General features: G+C 45.3%; 1 protein-coding gene across 3 annotated transcripts in view; it reads right to left on the bottom strand.

The window, feature by feature from the left end:
• DAAM2 (dishevelled associated activator of morphogenesis 2) overlaps nt 1-22,853 on the bottom strand; it is a 243,722-nt gene that overhangs the window by 137,839 nt on the left and 83,030 nt on the right. For all 3 annotated transcript variants that reach the window (XM_073338564.1, XM_073338566.1, XM_073338565.1), the window contains exon 2: nt 17,285-17,487. In XM_073338564.1, coding sequence (XP_073194665.1) covers nt 17,285-17,458 — 174 coding nt within the window. In that variant the 5' untranslated portion in view covers nt 17,459-17,487. The remainder of the gene's footprint in view (nt 1-17,284; nt 17,488-22,853) is intronic.

Genomic DNA, 22,853 nt, shown 5'->3' with positions numbered 1-22,853 from the left:
GAGCCCTTCAGATGAGACACTGCCTGGGAAGCTAGGTTTGGGAAAGGTTATCAGGAAACAGCCGTCTCAACTGCTACCTTTCCGGCTTCCCCACCCTACCCCCAGCCCTTAAGGTCTCTGCTCTTCTGTTTAATACGAATGAGTTCAGAGGCGATTCCTGTGCTAGAGCAATTCATAGCTCGGATTGTGCCAAAGCACACAGGCACACACCTCTCTGATCGCTTCCTGCTCCAACACAGCTCAGCTGGCTCACCCAACAGAACGTGGGCTGGGAAAGGCACAGCAAAAGAACCATGGCTGCCAGAGCCCCATGCCAAAGTCAGGCTGTGTTTCCAGGGGCGTGGGTACTACCCTCTCCTCCCCCCTCAGCTCTATCCCCTTGTGTGCAACCTATTTACCATTCGCTTCTGCTGAGGAACACCCACACACAAGACAAAGCCTTGGCTGACCTTTAATTCTCCGAGACAATATTATGTAAAAGGGCAGGAGAAACAGGGCTAATAAGATTTCCAGAATGAAATTAAATTGTCGGGAGCTCTCGTAACTCAGGATCATAGGGCCAAACTTTGCTGTCTCATACAGGTAGAAACCCAGAGGAATTGTAAACCGTCAGGGGAATTAAAGGAGTTATTCCACATTCACACAGGCATAAGTGAAATCAGAAGTTGGCACCAATTCCAGTCAGCTACTCCAGATTTGCAACAGCGTAACATAGATCAGACTCTGGCCCTAATTCCTCTCAATTTAGTATAGTTACTCTGGATTGACACCAGCACTAACGGGAACACAATCCTTCTCTAACTCAATTAGTTCAGTGAATTTACTAGATTTTTATCAGTGCAACAGAGAACAGAATTTTCCCCACAGACTTTGAAAGACAAAGACCTAAGTCACATTTAATGTGTGTTACAATATCTTCCCTGAATTAGTGAACAACTGGTATATTTCCTAGTAATTAGTGCAAAGTAGTTTTAATTGGTCCACACAATGACACTGCCTCGGGGAACTATTCCACAGGGTAAGTACATTCGTGGCCTGAGGCATGTTGACTGAAGACAAAAAGTGCATTTTAAGTCACCTATGTAAACACTACAGCGACAGTGTGATGGTTGTGTGCAGTTAGCCACTCACACCGTTGTGTATCTCACTGATCAAAAACCCTGATAACTAGTATGGCACCGACTGCACTGACATCATGTGAACTAATAGAACAGAAGCCAAAGATTTTTTTTTCTTTAAACCTTTTAAAGATTAACAGGAAACCTCATAAAACCTGGGGAAAGGAACAGGAGAGGGTTGGGCACTTGGCCTTGTGGATCCTGTGCATTTCTTCAAGGTAATTGCCATTCATTGTTATTGTGTTGAACATTTGTAATACAAAACTCGCAGTGTAGATGAAGCAGCCAACAGTTTCATACTGACAGACAGACTCATCCAGCTGTTGCTGCCAATGTTGAGATGCAACACTAAGGCCTTGACCTCTCTTGGCCATTAAAAATCCTAGAGTCTTCTCCATGACTCAGGGGTATCCCTGGCCAAATTCCAAATGGGGTATTTACATTCTGCCTACACAAAACGCCCCTTCAGTTTCAGCTGAAGCTCCCCACTTAATAAATGGTTACATAACTGTGTTACATACTGGTAAACACAGGGTCCCAGAGGTGGCTGCCCTGTAGTTCTGAGTAAGAGATTCTGTACATAGTCAAAGAGTTTTGGGAGTCCTAAGGATGAAAAGGTGCTAAAGAAGTGCGAGTTGCTCTTATTACATTTGCACTTAGAGTCTCAGAATGGAGATCCGTGCCCCATTGTGTAAGGCTCTGTACACACAAAAAACAAAGACAGCCCCCGGCTCAAACGTGTTTACAGTCTGCACAAGAGTTTACACTCATCAGAATTGTTACTAATGAGAGCAAAGCAAAATCTATGAATAGGAGACAGTGATGGGGATTTGCTGCGGAGATCCAGAATACAGTAGCTGATCAGGATGTGCCTATAAGCTGCTTGTGCCTTGGCTCAGTCAGTAGTACACAGCACTTTACACAGAACCTGGTGTAACATTAGCCTCATTTTATAGATGGGGATACTGAGACACACAAGTGACTTGCACAAGGCCCCAGAGGGAGTCAGCTCCAGAGCTGGGAAGAGAACTCTGGAGTTCCTGGCTCACAGGTCTGTGCTCAGACCACATAGCTCCGAGGAGAGCATTGCTCTTGTTGGGTGTTCCCTTCCCCACAAGTTCAGGGCCAGCATTAGACTTGCTGAGGCTCAGGGCAGAAACTAAGGAGTGGGCCCTCACCCCACCTCCCTTACTGGCTCACATATTAGATTTCTGCAATGTTTCTGAAGCTGAAGCCTGAGCCCTGCCACATGGGACCCTGGGCAATTGCCCTGGTTTCTACCCCCTAACGCCAGTCCTGCACAAGTGTTAAAGACGTGTCAGTAAAAAATGCAAATAGGCTTTCACAGGAGTGGCCAAGCCAGTGCTCCAGCCCCAGGAGGAAAGCATCAGTCTTTCCCCTTCTCCGGACATAGCACCCCTAAGACAGAGCAGCTGCTGAGGGGGCCTGGAGCGATGAGCGACACAACAGTCCCCCTCAATGGTCTCTCTCCCCTTTCCACACCAAGAACGCGGGCACATTTTCCAGCTGGATTCCAGAGGAATGCAGCAGAATGGCTGCTGATTTGCTGCACCTGATGACACTGAAAGCTTTCCCCCCCACCCATCACAGAGGAAGGCACCAGCCAGATACTCACTCAAAAAGATGACACACTGTCCATTCTCCCCCAGATGTGGTAGTACACAAGGATATTGAGCTATTATAGAGAATTACAGTCCCTACCATGTACACAAATACCATATTGCATATGACTCAGTCCATGAGCTTTTCTGATCTCCGTTCTTAAGCAAGATGGGCAGACTGAGACAAAGACTAAAAGAAAGTGCAAGAGTAGTAGATTAATTAGCTGGGAGTGGATTCAACAAATTCTCTATTTCTCTGCTCTCTACTTCAACTTCTTGTTTGGTTCTCCTCCCGCATAGTGGGACTCCCATGGGGGAGTGGGACAAAGTTGCATTCATTCCTCTTCTCCAGTTACAACATCTCATCTACTTCCCAGATTTGACCACCACCTGTATGCGGATGACTCACAAATCTGCCTGAACAGCCTTCACTCCATCATCTAATCCCACATTTTAGCTTCTCTCCCCCTCTCTGACATCTCTGCCTGGGACCATCTTTGACTCTTCCTAATCTGAGTTCTTAGATTCAAGTTCTATATGATTCCCATCTCCACAGTAGTTGGTCTCCCTCTCCCTTGCCTCTTGCATCCTGGCCACAATCAAATCCTGCCCCTTCTTCCTCTACAGCGTTAAGATCAGACCTTTCCCTTCTACCCCTACAACTAAACACACTCATCCACATGCTCAGCATTCCCCATGTCACTGCAACCCACATCACCCCACTCCAGGTCATGAAAACTGCAGTTACAAGGACCATCTTACTGGCCTATCATTCAGACCACACCACCACCACTCCTTTGGATCCATCCACCTGCTATCCCTTCAGCACCACATTGAAGGTGAACACAAGAAAAAGCAAAGTTCTACAAAATTCTGCCCCTCCCCTCCCTAATTATCTACATCACTCCACACCCACTCCGCTCCACCAACAAAGCCAGCCTCAATACCCTGTTTGTCCATTTCCCCCCCTCACAAACACCTCCATGCATGCCCCTGCAGATGGAATGCCCTTCCTGAGCTAGACCCCAAGACCATGACCCTCCCGCCTTATCAGAAGGCGGACAAAAGAATATACTGCTGCGTTGCAAGTGCTGCTCTGTTCCCATTGGGGTGGGTTGAGATGGGTATCCCAAGTCAGCAACACTAATAATGAGTGGAACCACATGGCGATATCAGTTCATATATAGCAAAACTTCAGAAAAAAACCCAGGGAGATTGGTGCTGAAAACCCCGGCAACAGGGAAAGAAAGCACGATAGGCTGACAGTGCCAGCCAGTATGTCCAACCTGCACTCAGTGTCTTATTTCAACCACATTTCTTTGCCACAAATTAAAGTCCTAATAGGATGCACAATTCTTACTGTATCAACATCACTGCAGTAAGAAATAGGCCACAGTATAGCTTTATATGAACGTCTCGCTCTAACTAATGCAGCCCTTACCATAAGTGCACTTTCAGCTATGTCAGATCATGCAAGCATTTTTGACTCAGTTGATAACGTATTAAAGACATTGTGGAAGGATGATTTCTTAGCAAATGTACCAAAGCTAACAATAGCAGAGAGATCCTATTGTCTACACAACTGCCAAGCTTTCAATAGTGGAAGGATGTCAAATCAACTTCTTTGTACATCACTCTGTTCTGAGAAAGTCACACTGATGGGAACTCATAGCAAAGCTCGCATTTCTACCAGTTGCTCTGTTCTCTACCCTCTTTTTGCTGGTCTGCACACCTGCTCCCATGCTGATGAAATTCAGTCATAGTCCATTGGAAACAATGGATTGCTAGGATGGATGAAACGCTTTCCCTCAGCACAGAAGGGGAATCCTACACCTCAAACTTGTCTGCCATGGTGAGTGGGTCCTACCTGGGATGTTCTCTAGGCACAGCAGGTGCATCCCATCTGGAACATATCCAAACATTTCATGAGCATAGTGTATGTATGCTACCCAGAACTTTAAGCAATATAGCAAATACACTGTACCTGGGGCATTCAGTAGCAGCCAGTCACCATGGAACAGACAAACATCACATGGGCCAGGTCCTCAGCTGGTGGAAATCAGCATAGCTCTGTTGACTTCAGTAAAATAATACTGAATTACACCAGCTGAGGATCTGGCCACAAGTTCTATGACAAGGTAGCACTCTAGCAACACATTCTGTGAGGTGATCCGTTCATGTGGTTTCTCCTTGCACTAACAATTGCGAGCAGGAATTTCACAAACGCGTGGGTAATGTTGTGGCCCCTGGCTTCCCCACACCCAAGATCTGGCAATACAGGCACAGACCTTCATTTGTGCTAACTTATAGAAATGTGCATTCAAATCAGGACTTGCCCATGAGAATCAGGCTTTGTGCATGAGTTAAGCAGATGCACATGCTTTGCAAAGTCTGGCTCTGCAAGACCAGAACCTCAAAAGAGTAAGTCTGTTGGATAGGTTCACCAAGGACTACTGCACATCAGTGGCCAAGGCTGCTAATGGACTACCTGCAACTTGGCAGTCCCCCTCCCAAGCACCCGCTCGTGGTCAGAGGTGGCTCTGCAGCACTCTGCCTCAGTTTCCCTTATTCCTTGAGATTTCACACAGGCTTCTCTCTGTGCAACTCAGGATCTGGGCAAATTAATATAGAAATTTCAAACAAAACTCAAAGTCCCACAATAAAATTCAATCCCCTGCTTTTAGCTCTCTCAGCCCTACCTGCGTGGAGTCTCCTCCTCCTGGTGTGTCAAATTTTCCTTGCAGCCCCCTGCTCGCTGCAGCTCTTCTGCAGTCTCTGCCACAGCTTCTTCTTTCATAAGGCCCAGGTGCCTTCCCTTAAACCCATTTGGGCAACAGGGAATCAGTCACAGGTGCACCGGACCTCACTCCCTCTGAAAGGGGCCAGTCACACTATGGCACTCCCATTGCAGTCTCCCACTACGTGTAGCTTTTCACTTCCTCTCCATAAGATAGGAAAGAGAGGAAGTGTCTGAGGAGAGTGAGCCACACAGCACAAGCAAGGGAAGTCTTTGCCTTCAAAGTATTGCTCTCCTAACAGCTTCAAAAATCTGAATCAACGGTCCACCACATAGGCCAGTGATTTCAGTGGAAACAAATCACATCTGACAGCAGTGTAGAAAGCTCTACTCAGGCAGCTATAGTCTAACCTGACAGAGAGAAAGAAGCTTTGTGGTCTGGCTCCCCTCAGCTCAGAAGATACTCCACTACTGCAGGGCCCTGCTGATCTCTCTGCCTTCAGAGGATCACCTCAGATAATGAGTCTAAGACCCTTGTCCTCTTCCTGGCCCCACCTAATATCTGAGAAATACCAGTTAATCTCTTTATTGGGATTTTTCTTACAGCCTCCACTGAAATGTTCCTGTTTAGCAGCCTAAGGGAAAGGAGGCAGTAATTAGGAATGGGCAAAGTCTCTGTTGGTCCAAAGCCAGCAAGTCTCCTGCTCTACTGGAACCAGAGCTCATCATATGTGAATGAAACAGAAGGGCCTCTCCAGATCTTGATTGCATTTGGCACAAGAGCACTTTCCTGGTTAATTAGGAACAGTGATTCAGTATATAAAATGTATAGCAGGAGTGGGCTCAGGCAGTGAAAAGGCCACATGTCTGGGGGGGAAATGGGGGAACAGAGGCATTTTAAAAGTATATTTTCAGTGAATTTTCTATTGATCAATGGCCCTGCTAACTGAAAGACCTCTATTTAGCCACCAAAGTAGTGCAGTATGAGCAGGGATCAGCATAAGCTACCCAGGGCTGGAATTAACCCATCATTGGGCTCTATGCAAACATAGATTTGTGAGGCCCTGCCTTCTAATATGAATCTGGGCTCCAGGTTGCAATGCCACTTGCTCAAATTTGACCCAGCCACTCCTCAATTATGACAGAGGAGTGGCCAGGCCAAACTTGAATGAGTAGCACACAGGATGGCAGCAGTACTCAGGTTTGTCCCAGCTGCCCCTCTGTCATTACAGGAGGGGTGACCAGGCCAAATTGGGCTCCCCCCACCCCATGAATTTGAGCCCTAAGCACATGCTTAGTTTGCTTATGCATTAATCTGACGCTGAAGCTACCCACAAACACCTCCCCAGAGCCAAGTAGAATCCTGGTTTTCTGTTTTGCAGAAAACATGTCAGAATCTTGGAATTTCCTTTTCCAAAAGAGAACTAAACCAAAAAAATTTGAAGTTTCCTGCGAAATGAAATTCTGAAAAGATTTTGGGGGTAATCTACATATTTTGTTTCAATAAAATACAAACATTGCATTCTGCTTTTGACTTTGTGTCTGATGAACATTTAAATGTTCCACCTTATCAGAGCACGGTTCCTTTCCCACTCTCAGAAAAGAAATGGTCACAAATTGATTTGTTTCTGAAAAACGTGTCACTTTCACTAAAACAGCATTTTCTAAAAGGGAAATATTCCACTGGAAAAATTCTGCCCAGCTCTACACTTCCCCAACCAGCGTCTCTCATCTCTGTCCTGGGTATTACCTGCACAGATAGGATTCCTCAGTCTACAGGACCCAGTCAGTCTCTCACATTTTTTCAGAAGTAGAGTGTCACCCAATACCATTTGCAGTGATGGGTCTTCTGTTTTGCTCTTTCAAACATGGACCCTTGTCCACTGGGAGCTGGACTGATAACAGCAAACTCATTTCACATAGCCCACTGAACAGCCATTATGGTTTCTGGGGGGCGGGGGGAGAACAGCAACAGCATCACAAAGGATTGGTCTACACTAGAAAATAAGGTCTGTTTATATTCATCAGTCAGGGATGTGAAAAATGCACACCCCGAGCGGTGTTATTAAGCTGACCTAAATTCCCAGGTAACACTTAAGTTGATGGTAGAATTTCTTCCGTTGACCTAGCTACTGCCTCCCCAGGGAAGTGGATTACTATGCCAATGGGAGAACCTCTCGCACTGGGATAGGTAGTGTCTATACTGAAGCACTACAGTGTTTTAAGCATAGACATACCCTAAAGGAAAGATAATCAGCTTTTCCCTTTCTCTCCAATTCTCTTTATAACCTCCACTCAGTAACTTTCCTGTATTCACTACAGTTTAGGGTTACCTGCTGACTGGACAGCCCCAGGTTCTGATATTGCTGGGATTTGTCCTTCATCCTACAGGATTTTTTAAAAAACAACATGAATTTCCTTTAAGGGGAGAAAAATCACTTTTTGCAGTAGGACACAATGCTGCATTGTGACAGAATGCAATTTTGACAGACATGCTGTACTATCAGTCACATTTTTCTCTTGTAAGATGAGATAGCAAATGTGGAAAGAGCACTTAACTAAACAGGTGAAGGCTAGATATGAAACAGTACTCAGAAAGACTACATGATGGTAGACAATGTAATACACAGTTATCAGAGTTAAGAATCTGTATATAAAAACACAAAGGTGGCAGTTTAGGGACAGGTGAATATTAGAATTGTCACAAATGTTTGCCCATAAGGTAAAAGGTGCTGAATTAACAGCCCTGGAGATAGAGGTCCTACACAGAAGAGTACAGTACTGGCAACAGTAGTACATACTTCCCATACTAATCTCCTGCAATGTCTGTGTCCTGGAGGATCAACGTTAGTGGGAATTCAGGCTTCATGGCCCGTTCATTCCTTTGTCTCCGACAAGACTGCCTACTGTGATGGTGGTTTCTGTGATGTGCGTACTGGGAACTGAAACCAACCAACCCATTTCACATCCTCCATCTCACAGCCATCCACGTTACAACATTTAGTCACTTCCAACCCTGGGCTGCATCTAAATAGGCAACCTAGAAATGAAAACCTAAAAGACTGAATATGGGACATGGAGGTTATCTACTCCCCTCCCCATTGTCCATTCTTGCAATGGAGTAGAAACAGAGGATTTCAAAGCGTGGTTTCTCGCTAGGCACCCGTTTGAGCCCCCTCCTATCTCCTCTAACCAAATAAAGGTAGGAAAAGGCTCACTACCCCAAATAACCTAGGGCTCATCCTTGCACATACTCCTTCATTCTGAAAGGACTAGATTCTCTCAACCTCACCATGCATAGTCCCATCAAAGCATATACTTGTGTGGCTTGCACAAATGCAGCCTCAACCTGAAGGGCCAAGAGGACCAGCAATCTCCTCTGGGGATCCAGTAAACACTACACACACTGTGCGCCAACAGTTAGGAGGATGGCTTGGGAAACAGCAGTATCACCACTCCCAGGAGACAGGGCCACTTGCTATGGCAGTCACCATGGGACAAAACTGACTAACAGGGACTTAAGCATCAGTGACATCCTAGGACATTCCATGTTTGGAATCCAGTTTATCCAACTCAGATGAGAACTGTTTGAGTGAGTCAAGAAGCCACTGCAAGTGGAAATAGACCAGGGAAGTGGTAATTCAGGCTGTTTGGTACCCTAGGATAGAGGTTCTTAACAGGTGTATCTCAGTGACCCTGTGATGGAGAGGATTGGGGGGTAGAAAAATGGTCATTCCACTCACTTCTAGGCTGGAGGGAAAGAACAGCAATCATAGACAGAGAGGCAGGTTTCAAGCAGACTGGAAGTACTCAGGAAGAGTCCAGTCTCAGAGGCTTTTTGCATCCCTGTAAGGGGAGATGGAGCTTCTAGGATCCTCTCTGAGGGAGAACACAACACACTAGAGCTCTCTCCTAACTCAGAGACCAGGAGTTGTTTGAGGTGCCATGGAAGCCAGCAGAAACAATGATGTGATGTGAAGTAACAGGAGAAAGAAAAAGGAGCTGGAATTTGGGTAACAGCTGGAAGAGGCAGTCAGTCCCTAGGCTACCAGGTAGCGCTGCACGTCACTGTGTAGGTGAACCTGGGCTTGCTTGTCAGTCACAGTTAATCTCATTCCTAGGGTCAGCAGGGGCCAAGAGTGCAGCAGATGTTGGGTCCTGGGGAGAAAGGTTCAGTACTTGGGTTTCATCTCTACCTGGTCTTTCTGGAGCTGGGAATGCTGCAGAGGAAGAGAGACTTTGGATACCCAGTCTCTTGCTGCTCAGGCAGGGAATGCTGCTGGAGTAGTAATGGAGACACTTGCTCAATATCTATTCTGCTTACCACCTAGGCCAATGAGGGCCAAGAGTCAGACAGGGCCAAAGTGCTCAGTCCCCTACAGGAGAGAGCAAACTACCCCGAACTAAGGAATGACCTACCTCTCCAGCTGATTGGGGAGCAATAGGGTCTGAAAAAGCAGGGGAAGTTATGAGGGAGTCCTCTTTATTCAAAAAGATGATGAGGGGTGGAAGATAGGACGAAAATGAAGGAAAAAAACCCAAAATCTTCAGACACAGAATGAATGGAAATTCTCAGTCTTAGAAAATGTCTGGAAGGTCAAAGCTGTTTCTATTGTTCCTTGGCACATGACCAACTTAATTAAATAGGACACACTCAGGGAGTTTAGGCCCAAAGTTGAGTTACGGATTTTTAAAAAAAGTAACAGATAGAAGTGTTTCATGAATTAAAGAGTAAATTAGTTTTTTGTGGGGGGCGAGAGAGAGAGAGAGAGAGAGAGAGAGAGAGAGAGGGGGATTTAAATATTCCTGTTCCTACTGGGAACCCATTACACAATAGCAAGAGAAACAGAAAATGAATCTGAATTCGTTCTAAATTCAGTGTCCAAGCTGAGCTATGTGCAAGTAGTACTGCAAAAACAGCAGCACAAAGAGGGAAAAATAAATATGAATGTTTCAAATTCTTTCAGATCTAATAATCAAATGTGGTGTTGGTAACCCAGGGAAGGCCAATAATATCACTATTTGTTAAACACCACATGCTCAGATCTGTGAAAGATCACAGAAGAGGACTCAGTCCAGCTCCAAGGAACTTCCAGTCTAAATAGATGAGAGAAATATCTTGACAATGTACTTTAGAAAAAACCCATAACACCTTTTGTATTTCTTTCTTGGCTAACAGCTGACATTCCTTTCATTTTTCTGGGTCTGCTACAGTCAGTTACCCTTCCTGGTGCGGTTTGAGTTCACACTTGAGATCAGGTAACTGCCTGTGTAACGGACAGATTTGGGTGATGAAACCTCCAGCGTCATGAGACTTCAAAAGCAAATCACCTCCACTAACAAAAACCTAGGACTTCTTACTTGTCCTTGAACAGAGAGAATTTGAACTCATCTTGGAGAGGCTCTATCATAGCCTTGCAATACCTATGAAGTTCAACAAGAAATTGGGGATGGGGGGAGGTTAAGTGCTTTCCCCTTGTTTTGCAGTAGATTTTAAAAACAAACCTTCCAGATTTTCTTTAGTTGTTCTTCAGTCAATAAATCTGTGCAAAGGAAAATATGCGGTTGTAGCACGGCCACTTTTGCCAGCAGGCATACACTGAGGAGACCACCAACTGCAGCAGCACCTCACTACAAGGCAGCATGCACAATGCCATCTCGGGGGGGAGGACGCAAGAGAAGATGGAGGAGAGTGAGCAAAAGCAATCTAGAACTGTAGGCTAGGGCTAGATTTATCATTTATGGGGCACAAAACCACCCCACAGATGCGCCAGTATGCAAGGCCTCCCCTACTCTTCTTCTACCACCAGGAGAGGTGGAGGAGAGAATCTGGCTCCAGATGTTCCTTTCCCTCATACAGTAGGGCCACAGGAAGAATTAGGGCTGGCCCTTGAGATGCAAAGCTTAGCTGGACTAGGGAGGCCCCAGAAGCACAAGGACCAAAGTGGGTGTTTGCTTTGTGTCAGGACTGGTGCACTGACATGGACATGTTACAACAACAGCATTTGCTTCAGAACTTGCGCCTATCTCTGTGGGCAGTTGGCCTGGTGAGTTAACATTCCCACTAGGAAACTGTACATGCTGTATGCATAGGCAGCTCCCACTAAGATCATCCAGGGCTTTAGTTTGCCCCCATGGGGGGAGTGAAAAGCCTCCTTGCTTTCACCGAGAACCTGCTTGGGGAAATGGGACCCCAAACATATCATCCAACTGCTAGAATAAAGTATCCCAACACATGCCAAACTGTCTCCCAATTTGAAAGACCTGGCTTCCAAAAACCTAGCTGTTTGAAGATTATCTCAGTTTAAAATCATGAGAACAGTACAGACACACATCTCACCTACAATATTCCATTACATGGGGACCTGAGGGAATCCTTCACAGAAGATATTTCCCTCAGAGTCAGGAGGAATGTCCAGAATACTGAATATTTACTGAGCTGGAAAATATCCTGTGAACTAAGGTTGGTTTTTCCCCCATGTCATCATCTAAAGTGTGGGACAACGCCCCAGATTTTAGCCGCACAATGGGAGAACAGGCTTGGGCTTTTAAATGAGATGAATGCAGTCAAGTGCAGGAATATTTTTTCATGATACCCTTTTACAGAACAGATGGCACAGGCCAAGCCATACCCTCTGGGCATGCTCCAGGGAGCGCAATGCAATGTTTGTCTCACTAGAGATCTCAGCCTGTGTCAGTGCCACCATTTTGCTCAGGGATTTGGGTCAAAAGGCTCCACGGTCATATATGGTTTTTGTCTCAAAGACCATAAAGGATAAACAGTGAGGTGGCTGGTATACAACACAGAGCCTTCCCAAGCATTTCCAGGTCGCTGATTTACACTGGCACATTTTACAGACTGAACCTTTCTAATCCAATTAAAATCTCATCTCAGCCATCAATACAAATGTGGTCTGTTCTATTTTAGTGTTTCAGAGAACATGCATTAGCCTGGAACTGTGGGTGAACCAGGCCTCCCGGGCAAATCCTGCAATCTACCAGCCTAGTTTCTATCCCAGGCAACCACATTCAGAAATACTTTGCTATGGTCTCTCTGCCTACCTCCCTCCCTCCCTGTTGAGGAGCTCATACAAACCTTCCTCACTGTAGTATCTGAGCACCTTCCAAAATTATGCAACACTGCCTTACCCTTCTGAAATAGAGCACTTTTCTCCCACAACTAAGTCCTCAGAAAGTTACGGTTCTAATAGTATCAAGAAATACACAGACATGGATTTGGATTTCAATTTTTTTTTTTTTTTTTTTAAAAAGAAGTACATGCCCATTCAGGCTCTGGGAATATGTACAAATGGTACAGTATATAATTACACACAGTAGTGGGGCAGTTGCCCCACTTTGGCAGAGGAGGGGTTAATAGAAGCCCTTGGAGCAGCTGCGAAGAACACAGCCAATCAGGGCCAGGCTGGGCCCTATATAAAAGCTGCAAAGCAGAGAGAGAAGTATCTCTCTGCCCACCAAGGGAGGACGACTGGCTCCCAGGGATAGCACCTTGGATAGAGCAGCGCTGGCCAGGCTCAGGGGAGCAGAGGGAAAGTTCCAGCCTGATTCAGGGGCCTCAGCCTGGCAGGTAAGAAAGGGCTGAGAAGGTGCAAGGGCCAAAGGAAAGTGGCCCAGGGAGCAGGAGTAGTAGAGGGGAGAGGAGGGCAGGACATGGCTGCCGCCAGAGGGTCCCTGAGCCAGGACCCAGAGTAGTGGGTGGACAGGTCTGGGTCTCCCCCTCCCCCCTTACACTGCACCTGGCCGTGGAGGAGCGTGGCCCGATACAGACTGTGGCTTGCCCCTGAAGCAAAGGACTAGACTTTGGGGCTGCAGTTGGCAATGAGGGCAGGTGCAGACTGAGGACTGCTGACACCCGCCCCTGAGAAGGGGAGAGAATTGAGTGGGGCACAGCCGGAGGGCTGTGTCCAAAAGAGGACGCCGTAAGCCAGCGAAGCAACGCGGGTCCCAGACAGCACAGCAGAGCAGACAATGGGTGAGACACCACCTGCTGAGGGTCCTCCACAGCTGGACAGAGCTAACTGCTGGCACAACCAGCAGGAGGCGCCATGGTGGAGAGTCTGCAGCTGTTAGCATACATACACTGTGTGTGTCTACTCATATATATAGGAGTCCTCTTCACTCTAAGGACAGAACCACACTTCTGAAGGACAACGAAGCCATCAATTCTTGCTGGAAAGAACATTTTGAAGATCTCCTTAATCTGCAACCATAGAATTACAGTTAAGTCCTTAAGCAAATCCTGCAATGACCATTTAGGGATTAGCTTGGAGACCCTCCCAATTTGTATGAGGTACACAGTGTCACCAACCAGATGAACAATGAAGCAGCAAGTCGAGATGGGATCCCCCCTGAAATTTTTAAAGACGGTGGACCAGAGCTAATTCGACAGCTTTACCTGCTTATCCTTAAAATCTAGCTAAAAGGAGGAGAAACCCAGTGAAATGAGGAATGCCCCGATTATCCCCTTTCATGAAGGGGGTGATGAAGTGGATTGTGGAAATTATTGTGGTATCTCCCTCCTAGCCATTGCAGGCAAAGTTCTGGCATGGATCCTTGCAACCTGCCTTCTGCCCCTATCAGAAGAAATTTTACTGGAGTCACAGAGTGGTTTCCGACCATGTCGTGGAACTGAGGATATGATCTTCACAGCATGGCAGCTGCAAGAAAAAAAAAGTGTCAGGAGCAAAACCAACCACTGTACAGGGCTTTTATTGATCTAACTAAAGCCTCTGATTCAGTGAATTGCCATGCCCTCTGGACTGTACTTTCTAAGATTGGATGTCCTGATAAATAAATCAATGTCCTAAAATTGCTTCATGATAACATGAAAGTGACTGTTCTGAGCAGCACTGGCTCCCAGAGTGAACCTTTCAAAGTAAAAACAGGAGTCAAATAGGGCTGTATCATCGCTCCAACCATGTTTGTAGTTTTTATTGCCATCATTCCTCACCTAATTGCTGGGAAGTTTACAGCTGGCATTGAAATAGTTTACAGAATGGACGGAAAGCTGTTCAGGCTTCGCAGGCTGAAAGCAAAGAGTAAGATTTCCACAACAATAATATTGTGGAACTTCAGGATGCTGATGACAACGCAATCTTTGCCCTCTCTGAGAAAGATCTTCAAAAGTATCTTGAATGTGTTTGCCGATGCTTACACATGTCTTAGAGCACTTTAGTCTTCAATATCAAGAGTGAAACCAACAGCCCTCTCCAAATGAGGTATTACCTGCCCCATCTATCAATCAATGGAGTGGTACTGGAGAACGTCAACCACTTCCTCGACCTTGGAAGTCCTCTTTCATCCAAGGCAGATTTGATGCAGAAATTCAACATCGCCTGAGCTGTGCCAGTGTAGCTTTTTCTCGTTTATGGCACAGGGATTTTGAAGATCACAACATTTGAACAGACACCAAGCTTCTTGTTTATCAAGCTGTTATTCTCCCAGTGCTGTTGTCCAAGTTTCGGACCCAAACAACCTATAGTCACCACTTGAAAGTCCTTTGAAAGGCACCATCAAAACTGCCTTTGTAAGATTATGAAGATCAAATGGGAAAACAGGCGCACCAATATTAGTGTCCTGGAAGAGGCAAAGACCACCAGTATCGAGGCAATGATCATCTGTCAGCAATCCTGCTGGTCTGGTCACATTGTCCAGATGCCAGACCATCGCCTCCCAAAACAGGTCCTGTTCTCTCAGCTGAAAGAAGGGTAACGTGGGTGGACAATGGAAGCGTTAGAAGGACTTGCTGAAGGACAACCTAAAAAAGTAACATTGACAGACAGATGCTGACACTTGGGACACACTTGCCCAGGATCACTTAAAATGGAGGGAAGTCCTACATGATGGTCCCCTGCACTTTGAACTTGCTTGCCGACAAGCTGAAGAGGACAAGAGGTGCAGGAGGAAGGAGAGACTGGCTTCCAGTCATGGTCAACAGCCTCCTGCTGAGCCTGAAAACATCTGCCTTCATTGTAATAGAACTTGTGGTTCAAGGATTGGCCTTATTAGCCACCTGAGGACCCATAACTCCCACAGAAGATGCTCATACTTGGTAACAAGTGATTGCCCCTCCCAGAAATGTATCCTCCCCACCAGGAAAAACCTGGCAGAGCATCATAGACCCTGCAGTGGGACTTGAAGGTCAGCAGATTCAGGTTCTGGCAAACCGAGGTGGAGAGCAAATGCTTCAGGGACCTCCCATGGGAAAAACAGCTCCAGTGCTTTGGTTGACTTCAGCCATCGTAGTAGGACATTGATAGAAAGACAGGCTGAGCTAGCCAGGACCAGCCATTTAAAGAGTTGTAGGTGAAAAAACTAACACAATACATTGCACCCAGAAATTAACTGCAGCAGATGTAGATCAGAGCATTAGTGTAATGTGCTCCCCCATAAGAAACACCAATCGGCAAGCAGCCTTCCATATTCTGTGTCATCTGCAGTTTCCAATAGACTAAAGGGTAACCTCATATAGAGCACATTATAGTAACCCAGTCTCAAGCAGAGAAAGACCTGGGTCAGTGTGGCAATATCCACATCCAAAGGAAAAGGTTGCAACCTTCTGACTAACCATATATGGTGCAAAAACATCTGGGCCACTGCAGCTGTTTGGTCATCCTGAAGCAGCTGGAGATCCTTTTTACCAACTATTTGACAATCAGGCATGTAACTCCAATTGAGGGAGCCGGTATCTTCTTTGCCAGTCCTACTGACTTCCCCCACCCCACCAGCATAACCTAAGTTTTATATGTAGTCACACAGCTCACCCTTAGCTAAGCCCCAATCTAGTCCAGACACCCAATAAACTGGTCAACTGCATTGCATGGGTCTAGCTGGGTGTCCTCTTCCTACACCATGATCCATATCGTCTCCATCTCCCCCGAGTGGCCTCACATACATGCTGAGCAGGAGGGGGAGGGTAAAGGAGTGGCCATGAAGAATGGAATCCTCTAGCACACTACATTAGAGGAACCTTGGAGCAACTGAGAAATTGCTCAATACTGCCTATTGTTTTGAACATGGAACAACTCCTTCCATTCCAGCTAAAACCCACAGCTGTGTCAACACTACCTCATGGCCAAAGGTATCAAAGGTAGCTGACAGATGCAACAAAATCACCGTGGTTACTTGGTTCTCATCTGTCACCAGCAGGAAATCACTGACAAGTACTATCTCCATTCCATACACAGGTCAAAACCCCAAATCTCCTGGTGTATTCGAACAGCGCATTTTATTCCAAAGGCAGCCATAGGAAATTGATCTCTGGAGCAATGATCAGGAATCAAAGCACTGATGCCATGATAACCCTACCAATATGCCCTGGGAGAAATTGCTTCCCAACCCTAAATCTGACTATCTGCCTAACCCTGTAAGAAAGAATCACTGTCATTAGTAATTTAGTCCCATTCATACCTGAAATATTATTGGTGTCCAAGTAATTGTCCATCTTTTCCCTTGGAATCTTAGCAAAGAACTATTCAAGGCAGCAGTTACACAGCCTTCTATTCAAGGGTGATTAACTAAACCCTACCACAATGTAGGGAAGTGGTTTACATAACTCACTGGAGGTTTTTCCCAGCTCCCAACAAGTCTATGATTCCTTATCATCATCATGTGTGGTTTGTATCATCACAGCACTTTAGAGCCCCAGTCATGGGCCTGGACCCCATTGTGTTAGGTGCCACACAAAACACAGAACAAAAGGAGTCCCTGCCCCAAAGAGCTTACATCACCCCACAGGAAATCTCTCCCACACCCTGTAAAACATAAGGTCCATGGCAGAAACTCACCACAAGTTCGGAGAACCTAGCATTGAGCTCCTCCGCTGGTGGGATTGGGACAGAGAACTCCAGGAACTGGAGGGGGTTATTATCTTTGAGGTTGATTTCAGGGAGGTCGCTTCCCCCGAAGCAGCAAAGAAACCCAAAAGCATGACGATTCCTTTTCCGGGGAGCCATGGTCATGGTGTGAGATGCTATCTACTGATCATGATCTGCAGAGAAGACAGGAAGAGAAGTCGTTAAATGACAATCTACACCATCCAGCACAGGTTATTTGTGGTTATCATTGCCATCAGTGCAACAGGCAGAGAACAGACTGATCTGTCATGCTAAGGAGCAAAATAAAAACGGAGCCATCTTGATGGACTGGTTAGTCAAGGTTTAATACATCACCCTTACCACCACCACCTTCCATAGCTATATAGCATCTTGCATCCAAAAGGTTTGACAGAGCTAGGCTGGGACTTTCAAAGCAGTCAGTATTGATTTAAGTCTGCTCCAATCAAAGTCGGTGGGAGCTTTAACACTGACTTGAGTGAGAGAGGCGTTAGGCCAACGATAAGCCCTTTGGAAAATCCCATTCAAACTCTTTCTTACACACACACAGAGCCCCCTGCTCAATTCACCCACAGCTGACACAAACCCCTCTGGAACAGAATGGAACAGTTTTTACCCCACAAGCAGACACCAGTGATGGAGGACATGGAAAGAGCAGATCACAATATTGCACAACAGTTTAGGACAGGAAGTGCCAAAGAATACTGAAGCAGTTGAAACAGCAGGGGACAATGCAGGCTAGCTAACCAGGAGCACAGGATACAGCAAAAGGACTTACGGGAGTTCTTTTAGTTTTGGTGGCTTAAAAAAAAAAACCCCTCTGGAAACCTTGAGAGTTCTGGAGCGGGCGGGGGTACAAAATCAGGCAGAATCACCGCTTAAAGACTGCTGCACCCTCCCCCACAGTGACAAAGGCGACTCTGCATAGAACTCCTGTTCGAGAACTGCTACTTTAGCAGGGCAATACTGGGAGAGACTTCAACAAAATTGTAACTAGAACTACACAAAATGTTTCATTCCACGTGGAGTGTTTTTTTTTTTAAACACCCCCCCCCCCCGCAACACACACACAAAACTGGCCTTTTTTCAAAGTTAAAAATGCTCATGCTTTCAGAATTTTCCAATAGTTTTTGGCCAAAACCCTTGTCATAAATATAAAGGGAAGGGTAAACACCTTTAAAATCCCTCCTGGCCAGAGGAAAAACCCTTTCACCTGTAAAGGGTTAAGAAGCTAGGATAACCCTGCTGGCACCTGACCAAAATGACCAATGAAAAGACAAGATATTTTCAAAGCTGGGGGAGAACAAAGGCTTTCTCTGTCTGTGTGATGCTTTTGCCAGGAACAGAAAAGAAATGGAGTCCTAGAACTTAAGTAAGTAATCTAGTTAGATATGCATTAGATTCGGTTTTCTTTAAATGGCTGATAAAATAAATTGTGCTGAATGGAATGTAGATTCCTGTTTGTGTGTCTTTTTTGTAACTTAAGGTTTTGCCTAGAGGGATTCTCTATGTTTTGAATCTGATTACCCTACAAGGTATTTACCATCCTGATTTTACAGAGGTGATTCTTTTACTTTTTCTTCTATTAAAATTCTTCTTTTAAGAACCTGATTGCTTTTTCATTGTTCTTAAGATCCAGGCTTTTGGGTCTGTGTTCACCTGTACAAATTGGTGAAGATTTTTATCAAGCCTTCCCCAGGAAAGGGGGTGTAGGGTTTGGGCAGGATTTGGGGGGGTGGGGAGAAGATGTTTCCACGTGGGCTCTTTCCCGGTTATATATCTATCTGTTAGACGCTTGGTGGTGGCAGCAATAAAGTACAAGGGCAAAAGGTAAAATAGTTTGTACCTTGGGGAAGTTTTAACCTAAGCTGGTAAAAATAAGCTTAGGGGGGTTTTATGCAGGTTCCCACATCTGTACCCTAGAGTTCAGAGTGGGGAAGGAATCTTGACAACCCTATTAGTGGATTTTTTTAAAAAAAATTTTGGTTTGTTTGTCAGAGTGGGTCCCTCTTGGTCTGGATGGAGGCATATTAGTATGTGAGGGAAGCTTGCAGTACTGCTGCCCACGCTAAATCTGCTCTGGAGATAGATAGGGGACTCCAGTCTCCAACAGCTCTGGGGCCATCAATTCAGCAAGTTCCATCAGAATCATTCACTCACTGATGAGGAAACAAGGAAGAGTAACTGTGACATTAACAGTCATGGGAAATATCTGTATTTATTTCCCCTTCTATATACTTGTGGTTTAACTCAGCATAATATTATACTGTCTTCTACCTGGCATATTGACATAACTCCTTCCTCATTAAGCTGTGTAGGAAGGGTCCACAGAATAAGCACAGTTCACAACAGTAAAAAGGAGTGGGAGGAGTCAAGCTAATCAGCACTATTTGGTAACCTCCCCTCTCTACCCCATGTTCCTTCCAGAAGACAGACAGGTGGGGTCAGCAGTCTGAGGTATTGTCCTGGAGAAATCAAAAGCAAAGATTTATGATCCTTATGAGCCCTACATATCTGATTCGCTGCAAGAATTTGCTCCTAGATACTATGCAGACACCTCAGGGAGCTTGGAGTCATGCTGCCCTGTAATGAAAACATCTGATCCCCCGTACTATCCTATAGTAAAACTAATAGCCCGCAGCTCCTCTCATCTAATGGAATTAATCTCTGACCACTGCTGGCTTGCTGCAGAATGGTTTTGTTTTGTCTTGTTCCTAAACACGTCTGTTTATTGGACTAATCCCTGTGTTATAACAGCCAACATTTGCATCCATTCACTTGTGCACATTCTAACCTGAAACAGGGGTTTTGGCTGCTTACCAAAGATGCTGAGATTTGGAGAATCCTGACTCCACCGTGGGTTACAGTGGGAGATTGGCCCTGATCACACAAGGGCCCAGAAAACAAGCTTATTGAAGTAAAGAAGGCTACAGTCCCAGACACACAAGTTGAAGGTACCAGGTGATGTGCATGCCAGAACTTGGGAAGCACTGGTGTAACCACTTTGCTGCTGAGTGCTTTTACACAGGCCAATATACACACCTGGCGCTGACTCACATATCAGGCACATGGGTTTGAAATGCTTAAAAACAGATCACAGTACAATAACCTGGACTTTACATTGCTAGAGTGGTGTAATGTGATCTTTGTGTAAATGAAAGAGGCCTTAATGTGAGCATTAACTTTATTTATGGCCACTTTCAGGCCACTTTCCACTGACAGAATAGTTTAAAGGGTCCTAGTATAATAGAAAAGGAGTACTTGTGGCACCTTAGAGACTAACCAATTTATTTGAGCATAAGCTTTTGTGAGCTACAGCTCACTTCATCGGTGAGCTGTAGCTCACGAAAGCTTATGCTCAAATAAATTGATTAGTCTCTAAGGTGCCACAAGTACTCCTTTTCTTTTTGCGAATACAGACTAACACAGCTGTTACTCTGAAACCTAGTATAATAGAGGATCTGACCTGAATCTTGGACTGATTCTTATCCTGGAGAAAAACACTCACTCCCACTGTAAAATATAAGGAATAAAGAAGAGTGGGGAGGTGGTCTGGTGAGCCCCCTGAGGTCTTTGTTAGAGACAACTGTTTAACAGAATCAGACAGGTCTTCGTAGCTTAGGAGCCTGTCTACCTTTAGTGGAGAGAGTTTCCAGGACAGTAAATTTGTTATGAAAGGATACAGATTGTCTGGGTAAAAGAATAAGATGGGCACCAGGAATCACTGCTCAGAAAAAAGAAAAAGGAGTACGTGTAGCACCTTAGAGACTAACCAATTTATTTGACCATAAGCTTTCGTGAGCTACAGCTCACTTCATTGGATGCATTCAGAAAAGTGATGTATTAACAGGAGCAATTCAAGACATCTTACCCTCACACAAAAGAACATCTCTGATGTCTGAAAGAGAGCCATATATATTCAGAGAAGAAACAGACCTTGCCCATCAGGAAATGTTTAGTAGCCCACACACTGATCAGAAAGCTCCTCAGGATAATGAGTAGGGCCCTACCAAATTCATGGCCAGGAAAAACACATCACGGACCGTGAAATCTGGCCTTCTGTGTGCTTTTACCCTTTTCTATACAGATTTCATGGGGGAGACCAGGGTTTCTCAAATTAAGGGTCCTGACCCAAAAGGGAGTTGCAGGGGGTTGGCAAGTTTATTTTGGAGGTGGGTCTGCACTGCCTTCAGAGCCGGGATCCTGGCCAGCAGCTGCCGCTTTCCAGTTGCCCAGCTCTGACGGCAGCACCACCCCCAGCAGCAGTGCAGAAGTAAGGGCAGCAGTACCCACAATCTCCCCTCCCCCCAAACTCCTTTTTGGGTCAAGACCCCTACAATTACAACACCGTGATATTTCAGATTTAAATAGCTGAAATCATGGAAGTTATAATTTTTTAAATCCTAGGACCGTGAAATTGACCAAAATGGACCATGTATTTGGTAGGGCCCTAAGAACGGAGGCCTTTAATCTGTTTCTGCCTACTGTGCCTGGTTCAGAATCTATGGTCTGGAGGTATTCAGATTCTTATGGTAGGGTGATCTTAGATTGTGAGTTCCTGAGTGGGATGAGAAAGTAAATTGTGAGAATCATGAAGCAGCAAACTGAACTGTGCTAAACTTTGCTACGAACACTAGACCTACACTCATTGCACTATATCGGATTTTGGGTTTTGATAAACTCAAAACTCAGCCTATTTGTCAAAAGTTCTCATCAGATTCGAAAAAACCTTCCAAGCACATGAGGGACTGATTTAAAATATCAACACAAAATGAAGTGTTTCATTTTAGTTTTGGGGTTTTACCCCCTTCTTCCCCCTTGGATATTTGGGCTTTTCAAACCTGAAATGTAAAATGAAACTGGAGGGTGCAACTCCATGTGAATCAAATGAAAAGGTTTGATAGAAACCAAAGAATCAAGTTCCGTACAACTCAACCAGCAAAAACTTCCAATTTAAATTCCCTGTCAATGTCCATTGAGAGTCAGACAGAGCTGAAAAGAGTGAATGACTAAGCTGAGCAAACAGCATTTTTTCCCACTTTGCAAGTTTTCATGTTCTCACAAGACTTTGCTGTTTCAAAGGACAACATTTCTTCATCTAACCCAGCACACGCTTTTTTGCGACTAAAATGATGAAGATGCATCATGGTGGAAAAATGGTGTCAAACTTCACTATGCCCTGAGTGAGAAATACTGATGGGGCAAAACTTCAAAAAGGTTTGGAAATTTGTTTGAGTCAGTATAATTGGGCTGGAAATCATATGACAATAGGCTCATGATAAAACTGCTTGCTTTCAGTCAGGCCAGGAATTTCATCAGAAAAAGTCTCAACTGGGGTTTCACCTTTTCCACTTCTGGGGGGAAATATGTACAAGGTGCAGCAGAAATGAAGCTTACTGAGAAGGCAACTATCTGGAGGCGAAGGAAACTCATCACACAAGCTCCCCCACTTCTCAGCAATGAGAATCATCAATAAAGCTCAGCTGTCAGCATAGGACACCGCCTCTTGCTTGATTTCTCC

The sequence above is a fragment of the Lepidochelys kempii genome, chromosome 3 (assembly GCF_965140265.1).
Source record: "Lepidochelys kempii isolate rLepKem1 chromosome 3, rLepKem1.hap2, whole genome shotgun sequence".
Taxonomy (NCBI): Eukaryota; Metazoa; Chordata; order Testudines; family Cheloniidae; genus Lepidochelys; species Lepidochelys kempii.
The sequence above is the reverse complement of the archived record's forward strand: the minus strand, read 5'-3'. Positions and strand labels throughout refer to the sequence as shown.